The sequence below is a fragment of the Malania oleifera genome, chromosome 12, assembly GCF_029873635.1.
Source record: "Malania oleifera isolate guangnan ecotype guangnan chromosome 12, ASM2987363v1, whole genome shotgun sequence".
Taxonomy (NCBI): domain Eukaryota; kingdom Viridiplantae; phylum Streptophyta; class Magnoliopsida; order Santalales; family Ximeniaceae; genus Malania; species Malania oleifera.
The window spans coordinates 52,891,200-52,917,208 of record NC_080428.1 but is presented as its reverse complement, the minus strand read 5'-3'; the positions used below and the strand labels follow the sequence as shown (position 1 = coordinate 52,917,208).

Genomic DNA, 26,009 nt, shown 5'->3' with positions numbered 1-26,009 from the left:
ATACATATTAAAAACATAATTTAAAAATGTTCATTTTTATCTTTAAATCACATAGTATATAAAAATATGATCAAAATATTAAAATTACAAATAATACACATTAAAAAATTACTATAATAAAAATAAAATTTATTATAATTATTCTACATGTTCTACTTTCAAAATTTACTTTGCAATACAAATTTTATTCGACATGGCAATTGAAAAAAATAGTAAAAGTATTTTGTAATTAGATTTATTATTATTTTTTAAAATTTATGTATATTTTTATTTAAATATATTTAAATTCATATGATCATTTAATTTTGATTTTAATTTAAAAGTGTATAAAATGAATAATTTAATTCAAAATATTATTTCTAGGTGTTAAAGCTTTTGACAACAGTTTTTCAAAACAATTAAAAATCATAAAATCTAGTTTTCAAGTTTTTAGCAAATAGTTGAGAATTGACAATAGAAACAAAAAAATTGACAACCTAAACAAATGTGTTTTTATAATTTGTTTCTTCATTGTGGATAAACAAAAATAAAAAATAGAAAATAGTAACGATACCCAACAAGTCCTAAGGTATTCTATCATACACATTTCATATTGCTTAGATTCATTTATTGGAAGGAATAATACACCTTTGAGACAGTTTCTTAACTAGCTTGCATTACTTTTAATTTATATTTAGTATTATTTCCTTCTCATGGGTTTTTGTTACGACAATTCTTATATAAGGACCAATCATCTGTTAATTAGTTTACGAGGACCTTTGTTTGCACTTAGTACGTTGATCTATATAGAACTGGTTCACCGAATTGATTCTAAATAAAGAGACTGCTGTTATTTGTTTAGCTCCTTGAATTCCCTCTTAACTCCTTTGATTTAGTCAGAGTTGAAATGCCCTTATCTAGTTCCTTGGATGAACTTATTTGCTTAGTGTTATAGATTGAGCCAAGAGACACAGTTGGAAATGCGTTGCAAGCTAGGAGCTGAGTTAGAAACGCGGTGCATTTATCCACCATTTACCTCTCTGTTGTAACTTCCATTCACGATTGATTTTATTTTAATTGTGATTTAAATTCCAAGCCCTAAAAATAGAGGGCTATGGAAGTTGTAATATTGAGTGTAGATAGAGTGAAAAGCTCAGAGAAAGCAGAGAGGAAGAAGGGAGGAAGGGAGAGAAAGAGAGAGAGAGAATTGTAATTTTTCTGGCGATAGTGAATATTTGGTGTGTGCTCCGTGAATGTAGGTCGTTATTGACCGAGCCACGTTAAATCTTTGGTGTCACTTTCATCTGGATGCTCATAGGTTCTTAACAAGTGGTATTAGAGCCCGGTTGGAGCAGGAAAGCTAGATTGGAAGTGATCCCGAAATCAGAGCTCTGTCTAGTGGATCAAAACCAAGTTTTGAGGCCACCATCGCATTCAGCTTGCCGAGACGAAGAGAACCGTGCAAGCCGGAGCTTGAACGGAGTTTAGACAAAGGCTCACATGCCCTTACACGCCTTACTAGAGCAAGACGCTTATCCACGTGCCGACTATGCGCCGATGACTAGCTCCCTCACGCGCTGCACACGTTGCACGCGTCGTCCTCACCCGGTCAGCCTCAACCCAACCTGGAGGGAACCTGACCTAACCCGGATGCTGACTCAGACCGGATCAACCCAAGACCCGGTCCGTGAGAATCGAATTTGACCCGTTGGCATAGACCCGGCCACATTAGCATTGCTGTGTCAGTCGCCGCAAGAGTGCCACGCCAGCCATCTGGGTGTCATGTCAGCAAGTGGACCCCACTGCCACGTCAACAGGCGGACCCCACTGCCACGTTAGTAGGTGGGCCTATTACCACGTAGGCACTGCCACGGCAGCGTTGCCACGTCATCGTGCCACGTCAGCAGAGTTGACCAAGTTTGACTAGGTTTAACCAAACTTTGACTGAGTTTTTCGGAGTTGTTTTGGGTCCATTTTTCAAGCAACTTGAACCATTTCTAGGGTTTTCAATCGTTTCGGATCCAACCGTGCTATCCATTTGAGCTAATTTCATCTCTAGATTAGAGAATCAAGATATCAAATGAAAAGAGCTCAAAAATTGAAATGTTCAATGGAAACAATTTCGATTTTTGGAAGATGCAGATAGAAGATTATTTATTTGGGAAGGAATTGCACTTACCATTGAAGGGTAAGCCAACATCCATGAATGAGGACGAGTGAGAGTTGCTTGATTGAAAAGCCCTCGGAGCCATCAGAATGACGTTGTCGAAATCTGTGGCGTTCAATATGAAGCATATAACATCCACCAAGTCTTTGATGGATGCGCTCTCTAATATGTACGAGCAGCCTTCAACCGCAAACAAGGTACATCTCATGAAAAGACTATTTATGATGAACATGTCTGTAGAGGAAAGTTTTAACAGACATTTGAATAATTTCAATGAGTTGTCTGATCAACTCGCCTCAGTCGGGATAACGTTTGATAATGATATTAGGGCCCTACTGATTTTCAGTCAGTTTCCTGAAAGTTGGAATGGTGTCGTTACTGCCATTAGTAGCTCCGCAAGAAAATCAAAGCTTGTATATGATGAGGTCGTCAGCATGATTTTGACGGAGAAAATAAGAATGCAGTCGAACCATGGCTCCACTTCGAGTTCAGCCTTGAACATAGAGAGTCGAGGCAGAGGAAACAGGCATGGACGATCAAACAACCGCGACAGATCTAGGCCCAGACGGTCTAAATCCAGAAATCCCAGAGCTACACATGACACAGGTTCCTAGAGCACAAAAGTTATTAAGTGCTGGAACTGTGGAAAGACTAGTCATTACAAGAACTAGTACAGAACTCAGAAGAAAGAATACGTGACGAGGGCAGAGACAGAAGCAAATATTGCTTTTGAAAATGATGAGATGTTGATTTGCTTTTTGGAGAGCAAGCAGGAGTCTTGGGTGTTAGACTTCAAAGCTTCATTCCATGCCACTTGCAGCAGAGATTTCCTGGAGGGATATACATCAGGTAATTTTGTTAAAGTTTATATAGGCAATGATCAACCGTGCGACATTGCCGGTAAGGGGACAATAAAGATCAAAATGAATGGGTCAGTATGGAAATTGAGAGATGTTAGGTATATTCCAAACCTGAGAAAGAATTTGATGTCAGTCGGTCAATTGGCAGATGAAAGCTATAACACATCTTTCATGGGTGATGAATGGAAGAGTTCAAATGGTGCATTGACAATTGCTCGAGGTAAGAAAAGAGGTTCTCTTTATGTAACTCCTGATACATGTATGTCTATTACAGTTGCTACAGGAAATGATGATAGCAACTTATGGCATCAACGACTCAGACACCTGAGTGAGAAGGGACTCAAGGTAATGCACTCAAAGAGTAAATTGAGTGATTTACAGTCAATGCAGATTGACACATATGAAGATTGCATATTTGGGAAACAGAAGAGAGTCAGTTTCAAGACAAATATTAGTACCCCGAAGAAAGAGAGACTTGAGCTAGTCCATTCAGATGTATGGGGACCAACAACCATTTCGTCTATAGGAGGAAAGCATTACTTTGTCACATTTATCGATGATCATTCACGGAAGGTATGAGTTTACTTCCTGAAGTATAAATTTGATGTTTTTTATGCTTTTAGAATTTAGAAAGTGATGGTAGCAAATGAAATTGGTTTGAAAATCAAAAAGCTGACAAAAGATAACAGTGGAGAGTATGTTGACACTGAGTTCAATAAATTCTGCTATGAGCATGGTATCAGAATGGAAAGAACTGTGTCAGGTACGCCTCAATACAACGACATAGCAGAGCGGATGAACAGAACGTTGATAGAGAAAGCAAGAAGCATGTGTATGCAGTCAGGCCTGCCAAAGATGTTTTGGGCAGAAGCAGTCAACACAGCAGCTTATTTGATCAATAGAAGTCCTTCAGTACCATTGGACTCTAGTCTACCTGAAGAAGTTTGGAGTAACAAAGAGGTAAGACTTTCACATTTGAAAGTTTTTGGTTGTGTTGTATATATAGATGATCACGTCAAGAATAAGCTGAATCTGAAATCCCGTAAATGCACTTTCATCGGTTATGGTGGAGATGAATTTGGATATCACATTTGGGATGATGAAAACAAAAAGGTGATCAGAAGCAGAGATGTGATTTTTAAGGAAAAGGTGATGTACAAGGATAGACACACAACTGAGTCTACAGAGTCTGAAACAACCTTTGTAGATGTGGATGATGTTTTAAAAGGTGTAAGGACACGTCAGCATAACACAGAGAATCCTCAATAGACTACCGAGATTCCTCAGATAGAGGAACATGTGGAGCAGATTGTTGCACCACCACCTCCTACTCTAAAACCAAAGTTTAGGAGATCTTCTTAGAAGCACGTACCAAACAGGAGGTATGTAAACTATTTACTTCTTACAGATGGAGGAGAACCTGAATGCTATGTTGAAGCATGTCAGGCAGGAGATGCGAGCAAGTGGGAGCTTGCAATGAAAGATGAGATGAAGTCTCTTAACTCCAACAAAACATGGGAACTAGCTAAGTTGCCCAATGGTAAGAAGGCTCTTCACAACAAATGGGTTTATAGAATCAAAGAGGAGCATGACGGCTCGAGGAGGTACAAGGCTCGGTTGGTAGTTAAAGGCTTTGAGCAAAAGGAAGGAATTGACTACACTGACATTTTTGCACCAGTTGTGAAGCTGACAACCATCAGATCTGTTCTAAGTATTGTTGCCTCAGAGGGTTTACATCTTGAATAGTTAGATGTGAAGACAACATTTCTTCATGGTGATCTTGATGAGGAAATCTATATGCAACAACTAGAAGGTTTCTTAGAAAAAGACAAATAGAATCTTGTGTGCAAGTTGAAAAAGAGTTTGTATGGTCTCAAACAAGTTCTTAGACAGTGGTAAAAGAAATTCGACAGCTGTATGCAGAAGAACAATTTTCAGAAATGTAATGCCGACCACTGCTGCTACTTCAAAAGGTATAGGGCTAGTTATATTATTCTACTGTTATATGTCGATGATATGCTAGTTGCAGGATCAAATATAGAAGTGATCAGGAAATTGAAGAAGCAACTATCAGAGGAATTTGATATGAAAGACTTGGGTCCTGCAAAACAGATTCTTGGGTTGTGGATCTCTAAAGATAAGCAACAAGGCATGTTGCAGTTATCTCAGTCAAAGTACATCAGCCGTGTTTTACAGAGGTTCAACATGAGCAGCATCGATGTTGTAAATACACCATTGGAAGGTCATTTTCAACTCTCAAAGAATCAGTCTACCCAGATAGATGAAGAGAAAGACTTCATGACTAAGGTTCCATATGCCTCAGCTGTTGGAAGTCTAATGTATGCTATGGTTGGTACCAGACCAGATATTGGCCAAGCAGTGGGAGCTGTCAGTAGGTATATGTCAAATCTAGGGAAGACACACTAGGAAGCAGTAAAGTGGATTTTAAGATATCTTCGTGGCACTATTGATAAGTGCCTCTGTTTCGGCAAAAGTGATATGAAAATCCGAGGATTTGTAGATGCTGATTTTGCAGGTGAGATTGATCATCGCAGAAACACCACCGGGTATATTCACTGTTGCCACAATAGCTGTTAGTTGGATATCACAGATACAGAAGATTGTTGTTTTATCCACTACAGAAGCTGAGTATGTAGTAGTAACAGAAGCCAGTAAAGAGATGATTTGGCTTCAGGGTTTGTTAACGTATCTTGGATTAAAGCAGGATAGGAATGTTTTGTACAGTGACAGTCAGAGTGTGATACATCTGGCAAAGAACTCAGCATTTCATTCCAAAACTAAGCATATTAGATTGCGTTACCACTTCATCAGATCTCTGATAGAGGACGGTGTGTTGATACTTGAAAAAATCCAAGGTAGTAGAAATCCGGCAGATATGTTAACTAAGGTGGTGACTACAGAGAAACTGAAGTTGCATTCAACTTCAGTTGGTCTTCATGCCCGAAGACATATTTTGAGTACATCATTTATTCATGATACTGATTGTCTTTGTCTCCAAGTGGAAGATTGTTATAGATGGAATCAAGAGACACAGCTGGGGACATGTTGCAAGTTAGGAGTTGAGTCAGAAACGCGGTGCATTTATCCATCATTTACCTCTCTGTTGTAACTTCCATTCACGATTGATTTTATTTTAATTGTGATTTAAATTCTAAGCCCTATAAATAGAGGGTTGTGGAAGTTGTAATATTGAGTGCAGATAGAGTGCGCAAAGCTCAAAGAGAGCAGAGAGGAAGAAGGGAGGAAGAGAGAGAGAGAGAGAGAGAGAGAGAGAGAGAGAGAGAGAGAGAGAGAGAGAGAGAGAGAGAGAGAGAGAGAGAGAGAGAATTGTAATTTTTCCGGCGATAGTGAATATTTGGTGTGTACTCCGTGGATGTAGGTCGTTATTGACCGAACCACGTTAAATCTTTGGTGTCACTTTCATCTGGATGCTCACAGGTAACACTTAGTTCATAAATTATCTTAATTATCTACCTCTAATAAGCGAATCCACATACTCATGATAATAAATTTTTACTATCTACCTTGACAAAGAAACATGGGGAATGAATTCTCTCCATTCTTCTCATCTTATATCTTTTACACTTTGATATGAGAAATATTGGCTAATATAAGTGTCGGAGAGATTTTATCAAGATTTTCATAGAATCTATTTTTAATTTTATATATAAAAAGTAAGAAAATTTTTTCACCAACCTTCAAAAAAATTGATCTTTGAAATAGCAATCTATTTTCAAGGGTCAACAAATTTGAATTGTTAAATATGCTATCTAGCATGTATTTGAGAAGAAACAATTTGCTCATGTTGCTATAGACGAGCAACATGTCCATATAATATGCTAATCAGCTTTTTAGTGAAGATGGGCAAGTACGTGGTACCACGTGCGTTGCACGACCCATATTTGTAGAACAAACCCCCAGCTGTCTCGGTCTCATCCGAGCAATCTTTCTTCAGAAGGCCGGAAGGCGGAACAGCTTCCCCTTGCTGGTCCGCGCCTCTTCGTAGTATAAATATAGCACTGATTCGAACGGACAATCAAAATGAGGAAGTGCACCTTTTCTCGCTCGATCGCTCTCGTTGTCAAGTACACTCTCTACGAAGTTCCTTCCCTCACATTGGATTTTGCACATCACTACGAGCTTTGATTTGGTTCAAGAACGATGTGACTGTATCATCGCTAACGATTCAACAGCTCATAGGTTTTCCGAGCATCTAGGTTTTACATTATTGTTGTTGTTTTTGATCCGAAAAAATTGTTGGACTCGGAGTTGCTTGTCCTTCGATTTTTGCATTTATCGTATGTTTGGTTAAATTTCTTGTCTTTCATGTTTAGTTAGCTTAATTGCGCGCATCAAACTAGTAGGAAGTTTGTAGATCAGCTTAATTTAGCTTGATAGTGGAATCTTATTGATATTTGAAAGTTACATTACTGACCTGTCCGACATTGCACTAGCTGATTGTTTTGTGCAATTTAGGCTGCAGATTGTAAATTCTTGGCAGAAAATCTTGGGTAACAGCATGTTGTTTAGACTTTAGATTTATTTCCAGAATTTCTGCGCTTTAGCTTTGGTTACTTTATTATGTTTGTTATATATACTTGTTAGCGAAGAACTCTATGCCTAGATAATTTGGTTGTATTCTGATCATCAGATCTGTCTGCTTCATCAACTGCGCATCGCAGTAGCTTTACTTTTATCTGTATTTCAATGCATCTGTTTTGCCTTTTTGTTTGTGGACTGTTTTGAGTTGATATTTTTCAATTGCTACACTGTAAGCTAGAAAAATTCATTCCATAGATCATATATATATATTTCTCATTGCTTTCTATTTATTATAATTTCTCCCATTTAATCTGGCTTTAGACATTCTGGTACTTGGAGACAAATGTTACTGAGCTTCAGGAATCATGTTGTATGGATCATAAGTGCGAATGCTAAATTATCTTTTTGATTTGTTAATTTGCGTCAATTAATTGCCACTGCTTGTGATTTCTTTGTGAAGTGATTGAGACTCTGATATTCTTTGCGAAAGTGCAGTTGATGTTTTTGTTATTTTTATTGTTTATATTTTTTCCCTACATTCATTGCCATTTTTCCTTGCATGATCAACAGGTGCTGGTTCTTATTTATTTATTTATGAATTTTGTTAGTTTTTCTTAACTGAAGTTTGTCTTGAATTGTGAGGAAGGATTTAATAGCTCTCAAGCTGTTTGTGGAAAATGCCATCGATTGTGTGGGCTGGTGGAAAAGGATTCATGTAGCTAACCCATACAGTGGGCCTTAAGGCTTGTTGTTGCTGTTGTTGTGTTGTCTACTCAGATTCTTATTAGTAGAAACTATAATAAAAAAAATAGGGATCATATAGAACCCAACTATGAGCTATGCCTTCGGCATAATTAGGATCTAATCAAATATTGATAAAATATAATTATTTGGTGTGTATATTGCCTCACAGATCTAACAAGAAATTTTAATCATGTGAGAAAGTCTATGCCTGCTTTCTGTTTTTGTGTCACCTTCAGCTACCTAATCATTTTGGCGAGGACTGAATTTTCTATTTGCTGCCATAGTTTTTAGAATGCAATGTACAGTCATCTCTATCCATTTTGGTGTTGTAGAAATCCCGAAGATTATTAGAGAATTCCGAGAATAAAGGGTCAATAATACAAGAGATTGTATAGGGATTTTTTGGGCAGATTTTATGCATTTATTTTAGGCAATTCTTTCCTTGTTATATGTGATTGTATTATATATAGAGAGTTGTGGTTGTACAAAAATCAATTCAAGAAATACAGAAATGATTCATTCTGATTTCATGGTATCAGAGCTAGAAGAGTAAACCTAGCTATCAATGGTGGAAACCACCGGCCAAAGCAGAGGCTCAATGACCTTTGAATCTCACGAAGGGGAGAACAAAGCCGTCTCCACCGTAGGCTCAACAGGACTCGACAACTTGTCCTTCCAGCTAACGGTGGAGAAGATGAATGGCAAGAACTATCGAGAATGGGCACAATCGATCAAACTTGTGATTGATGGTAAGGGAAAGTTGGGATTTCTTACCGGCGGAGACATGGAGACTTGCCCCAATAGAAACTGCCGCCCTTCAGAAATGGAAATCGGAGAACTCCATGGTCACGGCGTGGCTAGTAAACACCATGGAGCTGTCGATCGGGAGGACCTATCTCTTCCTGCCATCAGCAAAGGACGTCTGGGATGCCGTTCGTGAAACCTACTCCGACGCCAAAAACTCGTCTTAGATCTTCGAGCTTAAGACGAGACTGTGGCAAATGAAACAGGGAGAACGGGACGTTACGTAGTATTATATGGAGATGACTGCTCTTTGGCAGGAACTTGATCTGAGTTATGAAGAAGAGTGGGAATGCTCGGGAGATAGTGTTCGATATAAAAAAACGCCTCGAAAATGAACGGGTGTTTGAATTTCTTACTGGTTTGAATCGGACCCTTGATGATTTTCATGGAAGAATTCTAGGTCATTGTCCCTTACCATCAACATGCGAAGTTTTCTTAGAAGTGAGATGAGAAGAAAGTAGGCGTAAGGTGATGCTGAAGGAGACAGTCTCTACTGATCATACTGGACCAGAAATGTGTTCCTTGGTATCTCGAGGGACTATTCCAGGATCTAGTTCAAGACAACATAAAGGATGCCCCTGGTGTGAACACTATCAAAAAACTGGCCACACTAAGGAGACATGTTGGGAGATACACGGGAAACCAGCTAATTGGAAGCCACGGCAAGGCAACAAAAATCGTGGCTACCAAGCCACGGTTGACAAACAAGCTGAAAGACCTCAAGGGGAGAAAAGCAATAATAATTCCAATTCAAGTGGCGCATTTAACTCCTAGCAGTTGGAACAACTCTACAAAATGTTCTCTACCTTTTAGACTTCGGGTCAATCTTCCACAAATAGTTATTTAGGTTCTTTAGCCCAAAGAGGTAATTTTTTGCAAGCCTCGAGTATAAATTGTAGATCCAAAACTCCTTGGATTATTGATTCTGGTGCCTCTGACCACATGATCGATGCCTATCATCTTTTTTCATCATATTCATCCTATGCTGGAAATTTGAAAGTTAAAATTGCAGATGAATTACTCTTGTCTGTCGCGGGCAAAGGGAATATCCGACTCTTTTGACTCCATCACATTGGAGTTTATTCTTCATGTTCCTAATTTATCCTGCAACTTACTATTCATTAGCCAGTTAACTGAAAATTCCAATTGTTTTGCTAAATTTTTTCCCTCTTATTGTGTTTTTCAGGACCTATCATCGAGGAAGATGATTGGCAGTGCTAAGGAATATGAGGGACTCTACTACTTTGAGGAGGCTACTATTAGTGAACAATATCAAATTGCTAGTTGTGATTCTGCATCTATTCCTAAGGATAGTATTATTTTCTTATGGCATTTTAGAATGGGTCATCCCAATTTCCAGTATTTGAGATAGTTATTTCCGTCCATTTGTTGAATAAAACATCATTTTATTTTCAATGTGAAATTTGTGAAATTGCAAAACACCATCGTACTTCTTTCCCAAAATCCAAATACAAACCAACATCACTGTTTACTATGATTCACAGTGATGTATGGGGCCCATCTAACACTCTCAATTGTACCCACACAAAATGGTTTGTTACTTTCATTGACGATCATACTCGTATTTGTTGGGTATACTTGTTGAAAGACAAAATTGAAGTGCGTTTTGTGTTTATCAATTTTAATTCCATGATTCAAATACAATTTCACTGAAAAATTCAAATTATGCGTACAGATGGCACTGAATATTTTAATCATATTCTGGGAAATTATTTACAAGAACATGGAATAATACATCAAAGTTCATGTGTCGACACACCCCAACAAAATGGGGTTGCCGAACGGAAAAATAAACATATCCTTGAGGTAGCTCGTGCATTGTTGTTTACTACCAATATGCCAAAAATGTTTTGGGGGGATGCCATTCTCACAGCTACCTATCTCATCAACATAATGCCTAGTCGAGTTCTCTCTTTTGCTTCAGCTCTTCAAAAATTCTAGGCATTTTTTCCAAACTCCCGCCTTAGCTCAAATCTCTCTCCAAAAGTGTTAGGTTGTACTGCTTTTGTCCATATACATCATCGACATAAACTAGATCCACGCGCCCTCAAGTGTGTCTTTCTTGGCTATTCTCCTACCCAAAAAGGGTACAAATGTTATGATCCTGCAACAAAAAGGGTATTCGTTAGTCTCGATGTTACTTTCTTTGAAACTACTCCTTACTTCCAAAAACCCTCACTTCAGGGGGAGACTTTGGGTAGTAAAGAAACTCAAGTTTTGGATTTCAATATCTTTGTTATTGCACCTGTACCAAACACTGAGCTTGTCTTGAAAAATGCTTCTAACTTGCCAAATAAAGAAGAAAACTTGAATTCAGGGGGAGATGCAGGAAAACAATATAACAAGGAGATACTTGTGTGCTCAAGAAAGCCAAATTAAAGGACACAGAGAATCTTATACCTGAAGCACCCAAAGAGTCGGAATCGATGATAGATCCAAGCAACCATGAGTCTTCATCCACTCCTGATCAGGTAATGTCTTCAAGTAATCTTGAGTACCCCTTTGATAAACCTGCACAGGATGATCTCAATTTACCCATTGCAGTCAGAAAACAAACTAGGTCATGTACTCAATATCCCTGGTCAAAATACATGTCTTATAAAATCTTGTCTACAGAATATTGTGCTTTTACTTCTAACCTTGACAGGATAAAAATTCCAAAAAATATCTAGGAAGCCTTGAAGATTTTGGAATGGAGGGAAGCTATAATGGAGGAAATGTGGGCTCTAGAAAAGAATGGAACTTCGTACGTTACGAATTTGCCGAGAGGGAAGAAACCTGTTGGTTGTAAATGGGTCTTTACAGTGAAAAATAGAACTGATGGGACAGTTGAATGGTATAAAGCCTGACTTGTTGCAAAAGGGTTTACACAGACCTAAGGCATTGACTACACGGAGACATTTGCACCAATGGCAAAATTGAATACAGTTCGGGTCCTCCTGTCCTTGGCAACCAACTTGGATTGGGCACTGCAGCAACTTGACATTGAGAATGTAAAGAAAGTCCTAGCTGCTGAATTTGAATTTAAAGGCTTGGGACAAATGCGATACTTCTTAGGAATGGAAGTTGCTAGATCAAAAAAGGGTACCAGTGTCTCTCAGCGAAAGTATATCCTTGATCTCCTAACTGAAACTAGCATGCTTGGATGCAAACCTAGTGAAATCCCCATTGAAGCAGTAAAGAGAATTGAATACTGCGGTCCTGTGGAATATCAGTTGAAAAGGAGAGGTATCAAAGATTGGTTGGTAAACTCATTTATCTATCACATACCAGACTCGACATTGCATTTGCAGTTAGCGTGGTAAGCCAACGCATGCATTCACCCAAAAAGACTCACCTTGATGCCGTGTACAAGATCCTTAGGTATCTCAAGGGCTCTTCGAGCAAATGACCCCTCTTCAAGGCGTGTGAAAGTAAGGAAGTAAAAGTTTTCACAGATGTAGATTGGGCTGGATCAACAGAAGATAGAAGGTCTACCACCAGATATTGCACCTTTGTATGGGAAAATTTGGTGACTTGGATGAGTAAAAAATGTAGTGGCTCGAAGTAATGCTGAGGTTGAATTCAGGGCAACTGCACAAGGGATATGTGAAGGACTGCGGTTAGGGAAACTCTTAGAGGAGTTACATGTCACGGTAAAGTTCCCTATCAAACTCTATTGTGATAACAAAGCAGCCATTCGCATCTTTCTCAATCTAGTCTAGCATGACAGAATCAAACATGTAAAGGTGGACAGACACTTTATTAAGGAAAAATTTGAAGAAGGAACCATTTGCATGACTTATGTTCCTACCAAAGAACAAACAACCGACATTTTCACTGAAGGACTACCTCGACAAAGTTTTGATGATTTCACATACAAGTTGGATATGATCAACATTTATGATCCAACTTGAGGGGGAGTGTAGAAATCCTGAACATTATTAGAGAATTCCGAGAATAAAGGGTCAATAATATGAGAGATTGTATAGGGATTTATTGGGCATATTTTATGCATTTATTCTAGGCAATTCTTTCCTTGTTAATATGCGATTGTATTGTATATAGAGAGTTGTGGTTGTACAAAAATCAATTCAAGAAATACAGAAATTATTCATTCTGATTTCAGGTGTACTGTTCATTTCTTCTTCAATGCTTCTTATGAATCTTTTTATTTACTTTTTCCACTTTTTGCAGCTAAAAACTGAGGGTATGCCCTGACCCTACAGCTAGAAACTGTGAAGTAGAATAAACATAACTTATGGAAAAAATTAGACTGAGTTTTTTTTAGTTCATTTCATGTGCTTTGTTTGCAAAGAATACTAAGATGCATAGCTTGAAATTTTCTGTTGAAACTTCTGATTTTTTGTGCTAATAGCTTGGGAATAAGTGTGTCTTGTGTGAAAACGCGAATCATGTGGGAAATACTCACAATCAGAGTTAAATTTTGAGGTTTGAATTGAACCCTAAGGGTAAGTCATTTGAATGGACTGCATGTTAAGAAGCTGGTTTGAAATTCAAACCCCCTCCCCCTCCCTTTGGGGCCACCATCTTGCCTATTCTGGAAGTTTTTTTTTTTAATTATTTTATTTATTTTTTATTTATTATATATATATTTTTATTTTTTTCAATGTTGCAACTGAAGCTGCTGATAGGAAAAGCGGAGGTTATGTTTGGCTCTGATACCATAAATGATAAAACAAGAATGCTGGAGATATTTATATAAGTAACTGTACAATTGTTGAGGATCTGTTTACAGCTGTCTAATGTCTATAGAATCGGATTTACAGGAAACTATAAACAAGGAAATGTATTAATGAGATATACATGGAAAGCAAATAATTTTGTAGCCATTGGGGACTCCTGTAATCAAGGTGCGGTTACACTTGATTTGCTGTGATCTGCTGCAGTATTTATTTCCGTAATACACCTAGTGCAACTTAAGGCTTGGTTGTTTCTGTTGCTGTTGTATGTTAATATAGTTAAAGGTCATCCTTCCAATGGAGCTCCTATCTGACAGTGGTCGTTTGCACACATCTAGCAAAAGATTTATCTATCTACACAAATGTCTGACTCACAAAAGGGAGCTTCTTCCTCTGTTGATGCAAAGAAGAAAACCCCTTCTCAAGGTATTTTGCCCTTTGCACAAGTGCATATCAAGAAATACTAACATAATATTTTTTATGTTCTCTGGTGGGAATTACAAGTGTCATATAATGAAAAAGCAGAGGGTGCTTCTCATCTTGCAAGAGCATTGCAACAATTGAGGTAGTTATAAATGATCAACAGAAAATAAGTTGAAGGCTTGGAAGGACACATAAAAACAAGAAATAGATAGAGGAAGTAGGGAAAAAATTCTAAAAAAAACCTTTAATAGGGCATGTAGCTCTAGAGTGGATGAGTGGAAGAGGACATGTACATCTGGTTGTATGTAGGCTTTAGTGTTAAATGCTGCGATAATGTTGCTCTATAATTTTCATGGCTTAGACATTTCCAGATTGAAATGGTAATGGTTCATGTAATGAGATTCTACTTCCCAATGAAACAGATGAGGAAATTGGAAAGGAATTTCTCAGCTCGTGGAAGTCTATGTCTGTGACAGATGATGCAATGGATTTTGACTTTGAAACAGTCACCCAGGGCAAGAAAAAGACATTTAGCTTTGATAAACTGTAAGTGCTAAGATGTCAATATGTTTTTTCTTTATATGTGAAATTATGGGTCCAAAAGGTGATCTTCTTTCGCAACCTTGATGATTTTTCTACAAAAAGCAACAATTGGCATGTGTGTGACATTGATGATCAATGAGAATCATTCTCTTATTTTTCAATAGGATGTCTGGCACAGAAATGTGTTAAAATGTATGTTCATGAATCTTTTGATATATGGCTGATAAATGCATGGTTGTGGCATTGCTATTGTTACTCATGAAGCAACATGTTCTCTAGGGATATGGATTTCAATCTTGATGGCGGTTTTGACAAGATATCATCATTCAAAGTAGATATGCCAGACCTTGATTTCTCTTGCCAACCAAAAAAGACTGGAAAAGCCAAGGAAAGATCAGAAGATTCAACCAGTGGAAATCTTCAACCAAAGCAAGACCATTTTGCCTTCTCCTTTGATTTTAATGAGTAAGCAGAGAAAAATCTTTCTAGGAACCATTCAAGTTTTTATTGTGTATATGTATGTGTCCAAGTTTTCCAATTGCTTAATTGAAACTTCTCCTTGGTTTTGGGTTGGGTAGTTTCAGTTTTGATTCAAGCTTGATGAAAGAAGAAAAAAAATCAAATAAAAGCCAAGACAATAAAGGAGTTGCTTTGGATAAAAGTGAGAGCACTTCAAAGGGATCTAAAAACTGTTCGCTGAAGGTACTAGTGCATTTGATGATAGCACAATTTTGGAACTTCCACCACTGGGGAGTGGCACCACTTCAAAGGTTGAGACTCCAGTGGATGGTCATGGAAATCTTGATTCGAGGGATGACAATTGTCCTTCAAAATCCACGTCTGCTAATCTAGGTCACCTGGAGGAGAGATGTTAGTAGAGAGAACAACTTCCAATGCAGAAGAGACAGACCAAGAAAATCAACCATTAGAGAGGACAGTTTCCACTAAAACATATGCTCAGCAGATTTGGATAAAAGTGAGAGCACTTCAAAGGGATCTAAAAACCAGTTCGCTGAAGGTACTAGTGCATTTGATGATAGCACAATCTTGGAACTTCCACCACTGGGGAGTGGCACCACTTCAAAGGTTGAGACTCCAGTGGATGGTCATGGAAATCTTGATTCTAGGGATGACAATTGTCCTTCAAAATCCACATCTGCTAATCTAGGTATGTCACCTGGAGCAGAGATGTTAGTAGAGAGAACAACTTCCAATGCAGAAGAGACAGACCAAGAAAATCAACCATTAGAGAGGACAGTTTCCACTAAAACATATGCTCAGCAGATCAATGGGGGTTTGCCTGTTCAATCTGCATCTGGCAACGATTCAATTCAACATACTGTTTCAGAATTACAAACAGAAGTGTGTGTGCTGGACACAAAAGTAAATGGAAACTCAGATGGAGAGCAGACTATCAGTGCTAAAACTGTAACTGGATTGAGACCTAATCATGAAAAGTCACCATTAAAGGATTCATTGTTACCGCTCCTTGTAGGACCACAGAACAGTAATGGTGAAGGGAATGCATTGGGCAATCATAATCATGCTCTGTTGGGAAGCAAAGATGACCCTGAACCAAACCAAGGTGACTCGGGACTTGAAGATACTTCCATTATAAGTGTCTCGAAGAGCGCTCTGCATGGTTCAAAGGCCCACCAAGAAAATCACAACTCAACTTCGAAGTTTTTTCTGGCCCCATTGAACAAGTTAGACAATCCATTAGCCTTTAGCTTTGTTGTTTTCCATAATCTTCCTGGTCCATTGATTTAATTTTTAAGATGCATGATGTTTGAAATAAACTGAAATGATGAGAAGCTGCTGAGTTCTTTTCTATTTATTCCCAAGTAAGCCAGCTTCAAATATATGGAACAAAATCAGAAAACATGCAGATGCATCTATCTAATTCAATCATCTCTTGATCCCAGCTACCTGCAGCTGGCTAGATGATCATTTTTCTTCCATTCAGCTCTAAGACACACAAATTCCTCTATAACACAAATGGATAATGTTGTCTGGAAATTATAAACACTGAGAAGGTTCCTTTGTGTTAACTGCTCATGCCCATTCCTTGGTCTCCCTAAATTTTAGTGGAATATGAAGAAAAAAAAAGACATGCTCTATGTTCAGTGAGTGTGTTTCTTAAATCATGTCAAGCTTAGCTTTGATGAAGAGCACAGCATCTTAATTTAAGCATTTATTGCTCAATTACTCTTCATTTGTTGCAGTGATAAATTGGAAAAAGAAAGTAGAGTCATCGATTCAAAGTTTTTTAAGAGATTTGAAGAATTGCATCAAGCATCATCAACTTGTTCTAATATTGTCTCACGTGGCGGCAAAAGTGTTGGAACAACACATTTAAGTTCTGCTGATGAGAGAAGGTGAATCATGCTTGCAATAGCATGCTTTCATTAATAAATGGTATTTTACTGAATTAATGGATTGAACCACCCTAATTTTAACAGGGAGGAATTCAATGCTGATGATACACCAATTGGGAACAAACCAGTAGTGAGATCACATAGTACAGAAATAACAGATGAGAAACATGCTTTACTGGGAAATGAAAATAGTGTTAATGATCTTAGCAGTATTAGGTAAGGTATTAATTTACGTATATAATGTTCATTAAGTGCTGTTTTCATTATCATATTACAGTGGTCATGACATTTTTTTAACAGGGACAGAGTGTGTTCTGATGATGCACAAAATGGGAGCAAACTGGTTGGCTGTTCTGGTCCACATGATAAAGATGTAACACAAGGTGAACCTCTTCTGCTGGGAAGTGAAAAAGTTAATGTTCAAAAAACTTCCAGGTCAGCCATGTTATGCTTTGACTTGTCTTGAATCTGCGCTGTGGAAATAGGAATGCACACACACACACACACACACTCTCACATATATTCATCATTTAAAACCAATTCTGTGAGTTTGCTGATGATACTATGTTGTTTCGAGGATAATGTTGTGAAATTCGGAAAGGCACTTTTTTTGTTGACCCAAAAATATGTTGGGATTAAATATCAAGTTGTCCAAGAGTGGGTTTGCCGGCGTTAATTTGAGGTAGTGATTTAGAGGGGTTTGAGGCCTGTTGGGCTGCATTTCTTTAGATTGACTGCTTTCCCATCTAGGTCTTCCTCCTGGAGGCAATCCTATCTCGATAGCTTTTTTGAGACCCTGTAGAGTAGGGTGGGCCGGGTGGCCCACAATAATTTGGTTGGTTGTGATTTAGGGGGGTTTGAGGCCTGGTGGGCTGCATTTCTTTAGATTGGCTGCTTTTCTGTCTAGGTCTACCTCTTGGAGGCAATCCTACCTCAATGGCTTTTTTGAGGCCCTGTGGTTGAGAGGGCGGGTTGGAGGTTAAAGGGGTGGAAGAGGCATGCTTATCTCTTGGGGGATGAAATCACTTATTAGTGCTTCCCTATCCAGTAGGTCCATTTAGTTCTTGTTGTTTTTTAGAGTTCCCGTGAGTGTTTTTAGGGTACTAGAGAGGTTGATGCATGACTTTCTTTGGTCTGGTTTTGGGGAGAATAAGAAGGACCATGTTGTTACACATATTAGCGCTTCCCTATCCAATATGCCCATTTATTTCTTACTGTTTATTAGAGTTTCCATGAGTGTTTTTAGGGTACTAGAGAGGTTGATGCATGGTTTCTTTGGTCTGGTTTTGGGGAGAATAAGAGGGACCATGCTGTTACCTGTGACATGGTTAAGAAGGACCTAAATCTGAAGGAAGATTGGGGCTTAGTAATGTGGTATCTAAAAACATCTCTCTAATTGGAAAATGGTTGTGGAGGTTCGTTCTCCTTAGAGGTTAATTCTCTATAGCACATGGTATGATTAGTAGGATGGAATTCATTGGAATGGGTGGGATGCTATAGGGAGTGGCATTGTTTTCCATGTGAGACCCAAGATGTTTCTTTCTCAGGTTGCTTGTTTGTCTGTACCCATTTCAGAGTGGGTAATGGCAATAGGATTTGACTCTAGAAGGATGTTTCGGTGGGTGAGATTTTGTTGAGGATGATTGTGCCTCGCCTTTTTGAGCTTTTTCTTCCCAATGCACCAATCAGGGGATGCAGGACAAAAAGTAAGGCCTAAGGAAGATCCTTTTTGGAAAATGATTAAGAAGAGTTGGGTTAAGGAATTGGGGGGTTAAGTTAGTAGTTTATTATGTGTGGTTAGTAGTTTATTATCTGTGTTCAGTATTAATAAGTGTAGGATTATGTGTATTTGGGGATTGTTTGTAATATTTGTGTAAAGTAGGGGTATATTCGTAATGTAATGTTGTTTTAGGGGTTTAAGTGTGATTTCATGTAAAGAGGGTTTCTTATAAATAGTGTATGAAAGCCATGTTGTAGGAAGTTACCGATGAATGTGAATTGAAGCGAACGTGAGTTTCCTCCTGATATCTCCTCTCCTCCCTTCCCCTTCCTTCTTCTCTTCTAATTTCTCCATGGCTGCAGAACCTTGATGCTGCCCTTTTTCTTTGAATTACTTAATATTTTTTATTATTTTCTTTTGCTTTTGTAAAGACGAAGAAAAAACTCAAATTAATCTCCTATTTACTACGGTGACAAGAATCAAAATATCACTATATTTATTCCCTTTTCTACTTCTTCTACCAAGTGCAGGATAACCCCAAGGGGTTGTTGGTTTTTTTCTACCAATTGGGGCTCTCCCTTCACGAGCCCAACCACGATCTCCATTCTTCCATTTCAATCCACCCATTCTCTCTCACTCTTCTCCTTGTCCCTTCCTCTTCTTCCTTCTCTTCTTCTTTCTTCTCTGTTTCTGATCTCCTGTTCTGTCCAAAATTCCCTGCTGCCCAGCGGCAGTCTGCCCTCTTCTTCTTGTCTGTTTCTCTTCTCCTTCTCTTTTTCTTCTTCTCTTAATTCTCTCCCATAATTCTCTCACCTCTCTTATTTCTGAATTCTGTGCTGTCTCTTGGCAGTTTCTGTCTTGCAACTCCTCCAACCTCCCATCCTCTTCTTTTCTCTCCCATAACTCTCTCAACTCATTCTCATTTCTGAATTCTGTTGCCGTCTCTTGGCAGTTTCTGGTAGTTTCTATCCAGCAACTCCTCCAGCCTCCCATCTTTTCTCTCCTGCAGTTTTTTAATTCTCTCTCTCTCTCTCTCTCTCTCTCTCTCTCTGCCTCCCTATATATATATATATATGAATTTCAGTTGAAAGACAAATGTTTCCTTTTAGATTTGGATTTTCTCTGGACTGTGACGCTTAGTAGGATTACCATGCATAATTTGTTATAGGTTAGAAGACCTACAAGGCTTTTGGTTGAATCAAAATGCACCCCTTTTCTTCATTTTCAGGTTTCAAACCATCTACGTTTTTTTTCATGAAGCATCAGGTTGTGTGTGATTTCTTGCCAGTGATGCATTGGTGCTATGGAAAGAGTAGAAAGGAAAGCGCATTATGGAGTTGTGCGGTTTTAACACAAGAATCTTCAAGGATAGTACAACCTCTCCTTGTTTGTTATGGGATAGAGTAATAATTTTTTTTTTGAGTGGTTGGGGGGATGACGTTGCTTGGCCAACAAAGGGATTGAAGAGCAGCTGTATTGTAATTTTTTCTTTTTTATTTTGGTGGACCCTTTCTTTGTCCTTTTATTTGTTCTCTTTTAATTTATATTTTTTTATCTCAAAAAATACCAAAAATGTATTGTTCACAGGTTTCAATTTTGAATCCAATAAAATGTTAAAGTGTAGTATCAATATTCCCGAGTAATTTATGAGAATTTTCATCATGTGCCTGGGGCTACTAGCAATGACTGCAGTCAGTCAGAACAACTTCAGGTGAAATAATAGAGGATTAAAAGCAATACCTCCTCAAGAACAAATCTGGAAGGCATTAACTCTGACTTTAGGCTTAACTTTTGTAGTTCCAGAAGTAGATTTATTTAGTTAAGTTTATGAAAGCTTAAGGAGCTTTCAAACAAGCCTATGTAAAGCTTTCATGTCGCATGCTAATAGGCAAATTGTGCATCTATCTCAAACTTGTGAAATTGATATTTATGTATAAGGTAGAAATGTTAGAAATTTTTTTCCAATGAAAAGAGCTGTCTGAGAGTTTCTTGTGTTATTCTTTTGGTCTTTCCTATTTTCCAGACTAGTCTTCTTTATTCTTGTGTGACAAGTTCTTTCAGTCTGTTAAAAATCAAACTCTTCCATCTCATAACTCGAGACCTTTGAATGAAACATTATCTGGATTATCTGTTGATATAAGCTTTACTAGCCCGTGTTAATTTTTTGCAGTGCTCCAGTTAATTGTTCTGGCTCAACTGGGCAGACAATTAAATCTAGCACCCAGAAATGTGTAAATCCTAAACTTATGGTTTCAAGCATGGCATCTAAGCGGACATTAAGTATTTCTTCCCTTGAAGGGATTAAATTTTCTTCTCTTAAAGCTGCCAAGAGGACACCTGACCAGTCTAGTTTAAAGAGTTCAAGGTATTGTTCACTGCTTCATCACATTCTTTCAGCTTTATTATTCATCTGTCTAGTGGTTACATGTATATTTATAGGACGGTGGGTTTGAACAAGGACCTGTCAAGTTCTACATTTCATAGACGAACTAAATCCTTGCAAAAGACAGAGCAAGACGAGCAAGTACAAGGACACGTGGCATTCAGGACAGCCTCTTCTGTTACCCCAGAGAAACGAACAAGACCAACTTTATCTTTGAAAAGGAAAACATTAGAGGTATTCTCCTGTAAAATTTTTTATTTATACTGTTACTGTTTAATAAATAAATTTTGTATACAGCAGCAATAACAATGACTACTAAGTTCCGAGTCTTAAGTCCCAGTAAATGAGGCCAGCTACATGATTCCTTTTTTTCAGTATACTCAAGTGTTTGGATTGCAGGAACAACCCATCTAATAATAGATAAGGTTACATAGCATAGAGGTCTAACAATGTTTTATGCTGGCTGATAGTTTACCTGATGCAAACTTCCCTGTTTGTCTGGGCTTGGGAAGCACAGTGTGTTGAAAGGGTTGTAATCATGGCTGTTAAAATCGCGATCCAGATAGTAGGATCATGTGATGTTACTACTAAAACGATCTTGATAATACATAGAATCACAAATTGGTACGATCGTAGTAGTATCAATAGGATTGGTTTGATAAGTAGGATGTGGTAAGATTGTAAGATCCTACATTCTTTCATATTTTTAAACTCTTTACTAAAATATTTTTCATATAGGCTTGGTTTTTGTCCTTTGTAACTTGTATATGAAATGAAAAAACTTAAAAGGTGATGCAGTTTATTTCATATTAATTATGAGTCAAAAATTTATTTTTTAGTTCGTTGGTGATTATTAAGTGATGGAAACTTGAAATATTAAGAATGAAGATAGATTAATAATATACTGATGCATTCTACAATAGATGTTTTAATGATGCCCTTGATTAAGTTAATGATGATAGTCTTTGTGATACTAATGAATAAATGGTGATTTGGATGCTGAAATTTTAGATAGAAGCTAGCTTGATCATTTAGCTTTTGTTTGCTTAGACTTTTTTGCAAAAGGTAAAATGGATGCAGGCTGTATGGTTGTTTACTGATTAGAGTTAAAAAAATATGTTCTTTTTTATTATAATTATTTAATTCTCATTATAAGCCGGTTTGATTAAGTTAAATGCCACACTTTAAAAACTTCATCATTTTTTTTGGTAATATGGGGGCCTACTGAATATAGTTGTATTTTTTTTAGCCAATTTTGTAGGTTTATGACAGAAATTTATGAACAAACAACATACAAATGCATTTTTCATAATTATTTATGTATTTAGTAGAATCCTACAATCCTTGATCCTATTCTATGATCTGATCCTGCAAACAACCCTAGCCGTCCTAACTAGGATCCCGATTTTCACAGCCTTGGTTCTAATGCTAAGCACAATAAAGGCAGAGATACGATGCTAAGTATGTAGAATAATTAATGCATGTGCACAATTGACTTCTGTATTTGAGATGCTGTTTTGCAGGAAACAAATGTGGATCCAGTGGCCCTAAACCCACCAAAACGTCTCTCTGAATCACCCAATGAAAGCAGGTAATCATACTATAGATTCTGTCTGCAGCTAACTTTGTTTTGTGGATCCTTCACTGAACTGACATATGGGGGCCTTGAAACTGCAGAAAACTGAAGGGAGCTTCAGGTGGATTGATTGCTGAACAGTGTATCAAATGAGCCTTTTGTATCTTTTTATTTTTATATTTTTGGGATCTATCAAATGAGCCTTTTGTATCTTTTTATTTTTATTTTTTTGGGATCCTTTCTGTTAAATCTTTATTCAAGAGAGAAGGTTAAAGCCGTATCTCAAATAGATGTTCACACTGTGGTCCTGGATATTTTGGTCAGGTTTGCAGCAATGCAAACATTGTAGATGATACTGCCATGGATGTTGACTAACCATACAGCATCTACTTCAGATACTCTCCAAGAAGTGAACATGGCAATGCTGGAAATTCCTTTAGGAATGGAAAATGATGGAAATGTTGAGAAGGCCGAAGCATGTTCAAAGGAGCTTGAAAATGTACGTATGCTATGGATTCACTTTTTTTTTTTTTTTCGTTGGTAATTACACCATGAAACACACATTCTGACATGAGTTTTAGAAACCAGTGGAAACTTGTACCTATATGCAAGAAAGTAGAATGGTCATGACACCTTATGTAATCCTAGTTGCAAATAGAATTACTGTTGCATAGATAGGCATCGTCTTGTGGTTGCTATTGCCTGATGTCTATGCAACTTCAAGAAACATAAGCTGAGAGAAACAAACGGTAAATAACATCCAGTACAGGAAATCAACTAATTTTTAACCACCACACAATAAATGTGGGTAAAAAAACTAGAACCAGAACCACCTGACAACCATAGTTCCGACACTATGTTAGATTACCATTTCACCTAAAAGCTTAAACTGTTAGGTTGTGCTCCAATAATGGAATAATTTAGCATGCTATTTTCAGTGACCATATATATGGGTATTTTAATGGAGAAAATGGTAAGTATAGCAAGTTTGATGCGATTGTTTCTGCAGATCTGCAACATGCTGAAAAAGAAGCACGAGGAAGCGAAGGAATTATTGGTCCGAGCTATTGTAAACAACAATAATCTGCTTATGCTCAACCATCCAATCTATGAAGAGAAGATATCCTTCCAATTGTGTTCACTCTTGCATTCTTATTTCCATTGCTTTTGTTGTGGTTTGGAAATACTTTTGCACTCCTTCATGATTGAATACATTCGTATGGTTCAGAAATTTGCTACCCAGCTGATGTCCAGGGAATTTCATACCTAACAGCCAGTACAACACTTGTCAAATAAAGGTCTAGTTGTTGTATAAAGTTCCCTCTCTCTCTCTCTCTCTCTCTCTCTCTCTCTCTCTCTCTCTCTCTCCATCCATTTTATATGAATGCTTTTCTTTGTGTGCTGCTTGTGCATACAATCCTAACAAGTTCCTGGCTATACATTCGCAGTTTCAGTTGCCATTAGTCATCCAGTGCAAATTTCACGGAGATGCAGTTCATTCTCTGGTTTGGATGACATATATTTGCCTTCCCCACTAACCGTTTCAAGCAGGTGAACTACACAAGTTGCATTGGTATGAGTATTTTTTTAGTTACATACTCCATTACTGAATTCTGGTTGCAAATTGAGATGCCGAGTCCAGTGAGTGAGTCATATCTTTTTCTGATGGAAGTGTTGAAAGAGCAGCAATCACATAATGGATTAATATTTTTCTTTAAAGTTGAACCTCAGTCTCAGTCTCTAGATTGGCAGAATATAATCAGCTCATCTCCCCCATACATGACATGATTAAATTCACGGTAATCTTCAGTCTCTGTGTGCACGGATTAGCTTTGATCTTTCCCACTTTACTCAAAGGTTGGTTGTTCATCAAACCAAGACTGAAGGTGGCATAGACCTTAGCTGAGACCACTGAAATTGAGGTACTGATGGTTTGGCGGCTTTGGCCACTCAGCTTGTCAAGTCATTTTTCCTTTGGAATGTATGAATGCAGGCCTTTGGCTTGAGGAAATGGGTAAAACTTTAGACTAACCAAATATTATGATTTCACCAAAAATCAAATATTAAAAATATTGGAAATGAAGAAGTCCCGGCGTTCCTTAGTTTATCGGCAAGTTGTTTAGTTTGGGTGTCTTGTAGTGTATTGGCGAGTTTTTTTGTTTGCATCGTGCCCTTAAAATGTATTTCAGTTTTTAGAAGGGATGATTTTATTCCCACATCAATTTAACCATGAGGCATGATATGAAAATGAGGGACAGGAAAGGAAAACATTCTCATATTTGGTTATCAAGGAAATTGAAAATAAAATAAAAAATATATTAAATCAATGAACAAATATTTGGTTTTATATACTATTCACATTTAAATTTTTTTTCATTTTTAATCATATTAGAACAATTTTTTTTTTTTTTGCAGTATTTGATATAAAGAGAAATAAAATGGAAAATGAGTTTCTTTCTCATTTTCCTTTTTCCCACTATAAACTTGATCCAAACGGATCCTAATAATTGTTGTTTGATGAATTTCACCAATATTATAGCTAGAATGCTATAGTTTCATATCAATTCACCATCTTAGGAAGCTCGTGTCTTGCCAAACTCCTTACCTCTTGTTGGAATTGGTGTATTCCTAAGAGTGGAGGGGGGTGAATTGAGTATTTAAAATTTTTTTTTTTAGGTTAAATTAAATACACAATCAGTATAGTGAGGGTATATCTAAGCAAATTCCAATAATCCAGCAATACAAAATTGAGCAGATAAATAAAATAGTTATAACAGGCTTAGTATTTCCTAATCTTTCACAATAATAAAAACATAAACATTCAAGTATAGAAATTAAATTTGCGAAAATTAAAATCAGACACAAGAAATGTTATTAGGGTTCGACCAAACTTGCCTATGTCCCTGCCTTGAGTCGCAATCCAAGGATTCACTAAATGCTCAAGTGAGTGTGATTTTTCTCTCTAAATATTTTTAATTTAAATCTCGAGAGTATGAAAAATAATCTTTTCAAAAATATGAAAAACCTTCCAAGCGAAAACATGCTCAAGGTTCTCCTTTCAATATTCCAAGAAATTTCTCAAAATGATTTTTCAAATAATGTTCAAAGGGAAACTAGAGTTATGACTTTAAAAGACTTGCAAATAAGACACATTAACGAAATCTTG

The 26,009-nt window shown here is 37.4% G+C and overlaps 1 protein-coding gene and 1 long non-coding RNA gene across 8 annotated transcripts; both read left to right on the top strand.

Moving 5' to 3' along the window:
• The first annotated feature begins 6,975 nt into the window (after positions 1-6,975).
• Positions 6,976-23,965, top strand: LOC131145167 (uncharacterized). 7 transcript variants are annotated; one of them, XM_058094284.1, is made up of 14 exons: positions 6,976-7,227; positions 13,908-13,991; positions 14,100-14,246; positions 14,666-14,789; positions 15,066-15,251; positions 17,012-17,164; positions 17,249-17,380; positions 17,465-17,599; positions 21,055-21,249; positions 21,303-21,501; positions 22,791-22,858; positions 22,945-22,985; positions 23,168-23,342; positions 23,853-23,965. In XM_058094284.1, the coding sequence occupies exons 3-13, from the start codon at positions 14,183-14,185 to the stop codon at positions 23,194-23,196; spliced, it is 1,326 nt and encodes a 441-aa protein (XP_057950267.1). In that variant the 5' UTR covers positions 6,976-7,227; positions 13,908-13,991; positions 14,100-14,182; the 3' UTR covers positions 23,197-23,342; positions 23,853-23,965. The 7 variants fall into 7 exon arrangements, with proteins under 7 accessions (XP_057950267.1, XP_057950268.1, XP_057950269.1 ...); XM_058094285.1 differs by having other exon boundaries at positions 6,977-7,244; XM_058094286.1 differs by lacking the exons at positions 6,976-7,227; positions 23,168-23,342; positions 23,853-23,965 and having other exon boundaries at positions 9,395-13,991; positions 21,324-21,501; positions 22,945-23,130.
• A 91-nt stretch (positions 23,966-24,056) lies between these two features.
• Positions 24,057-24,950, top strand: LOC131145168 (uncharacterized). The gene is made up of 2 exons (XR_009134006.1): positions 24,057-24,141; positions 24,292-24,950. It is a non-coding gene; the product is annotated as an uncharacterized LOC131145168 (long non-coding RNA).
• The last annotated feature ends 1,059 nt before the right edge of the window (positions 24,951-26,009 follow it).

Coding starts and splice junctions, on each gene's coding strand:
- LOC131145167 (XM_058094279.1), top strand. CDS start 15,957: ATGTCACCTGGAGCAGAGATGTTAGTAGAGAGAACAACTTCCAATGCA. Junction 17,165..17,248: donor AGTTCTGCTGATGAGAGAAG/GTGAATCATGCT, acceptor TAATTTTAACAG/GGAGGAATTCAATGCTGATG. Junction 22,986..23,167: donor TGGATTGATTGCTGAACAGT/GTATCAAATGAG, acceptor TATTTTGGTCAG/GTTTGCAGCAATGCAAACAT.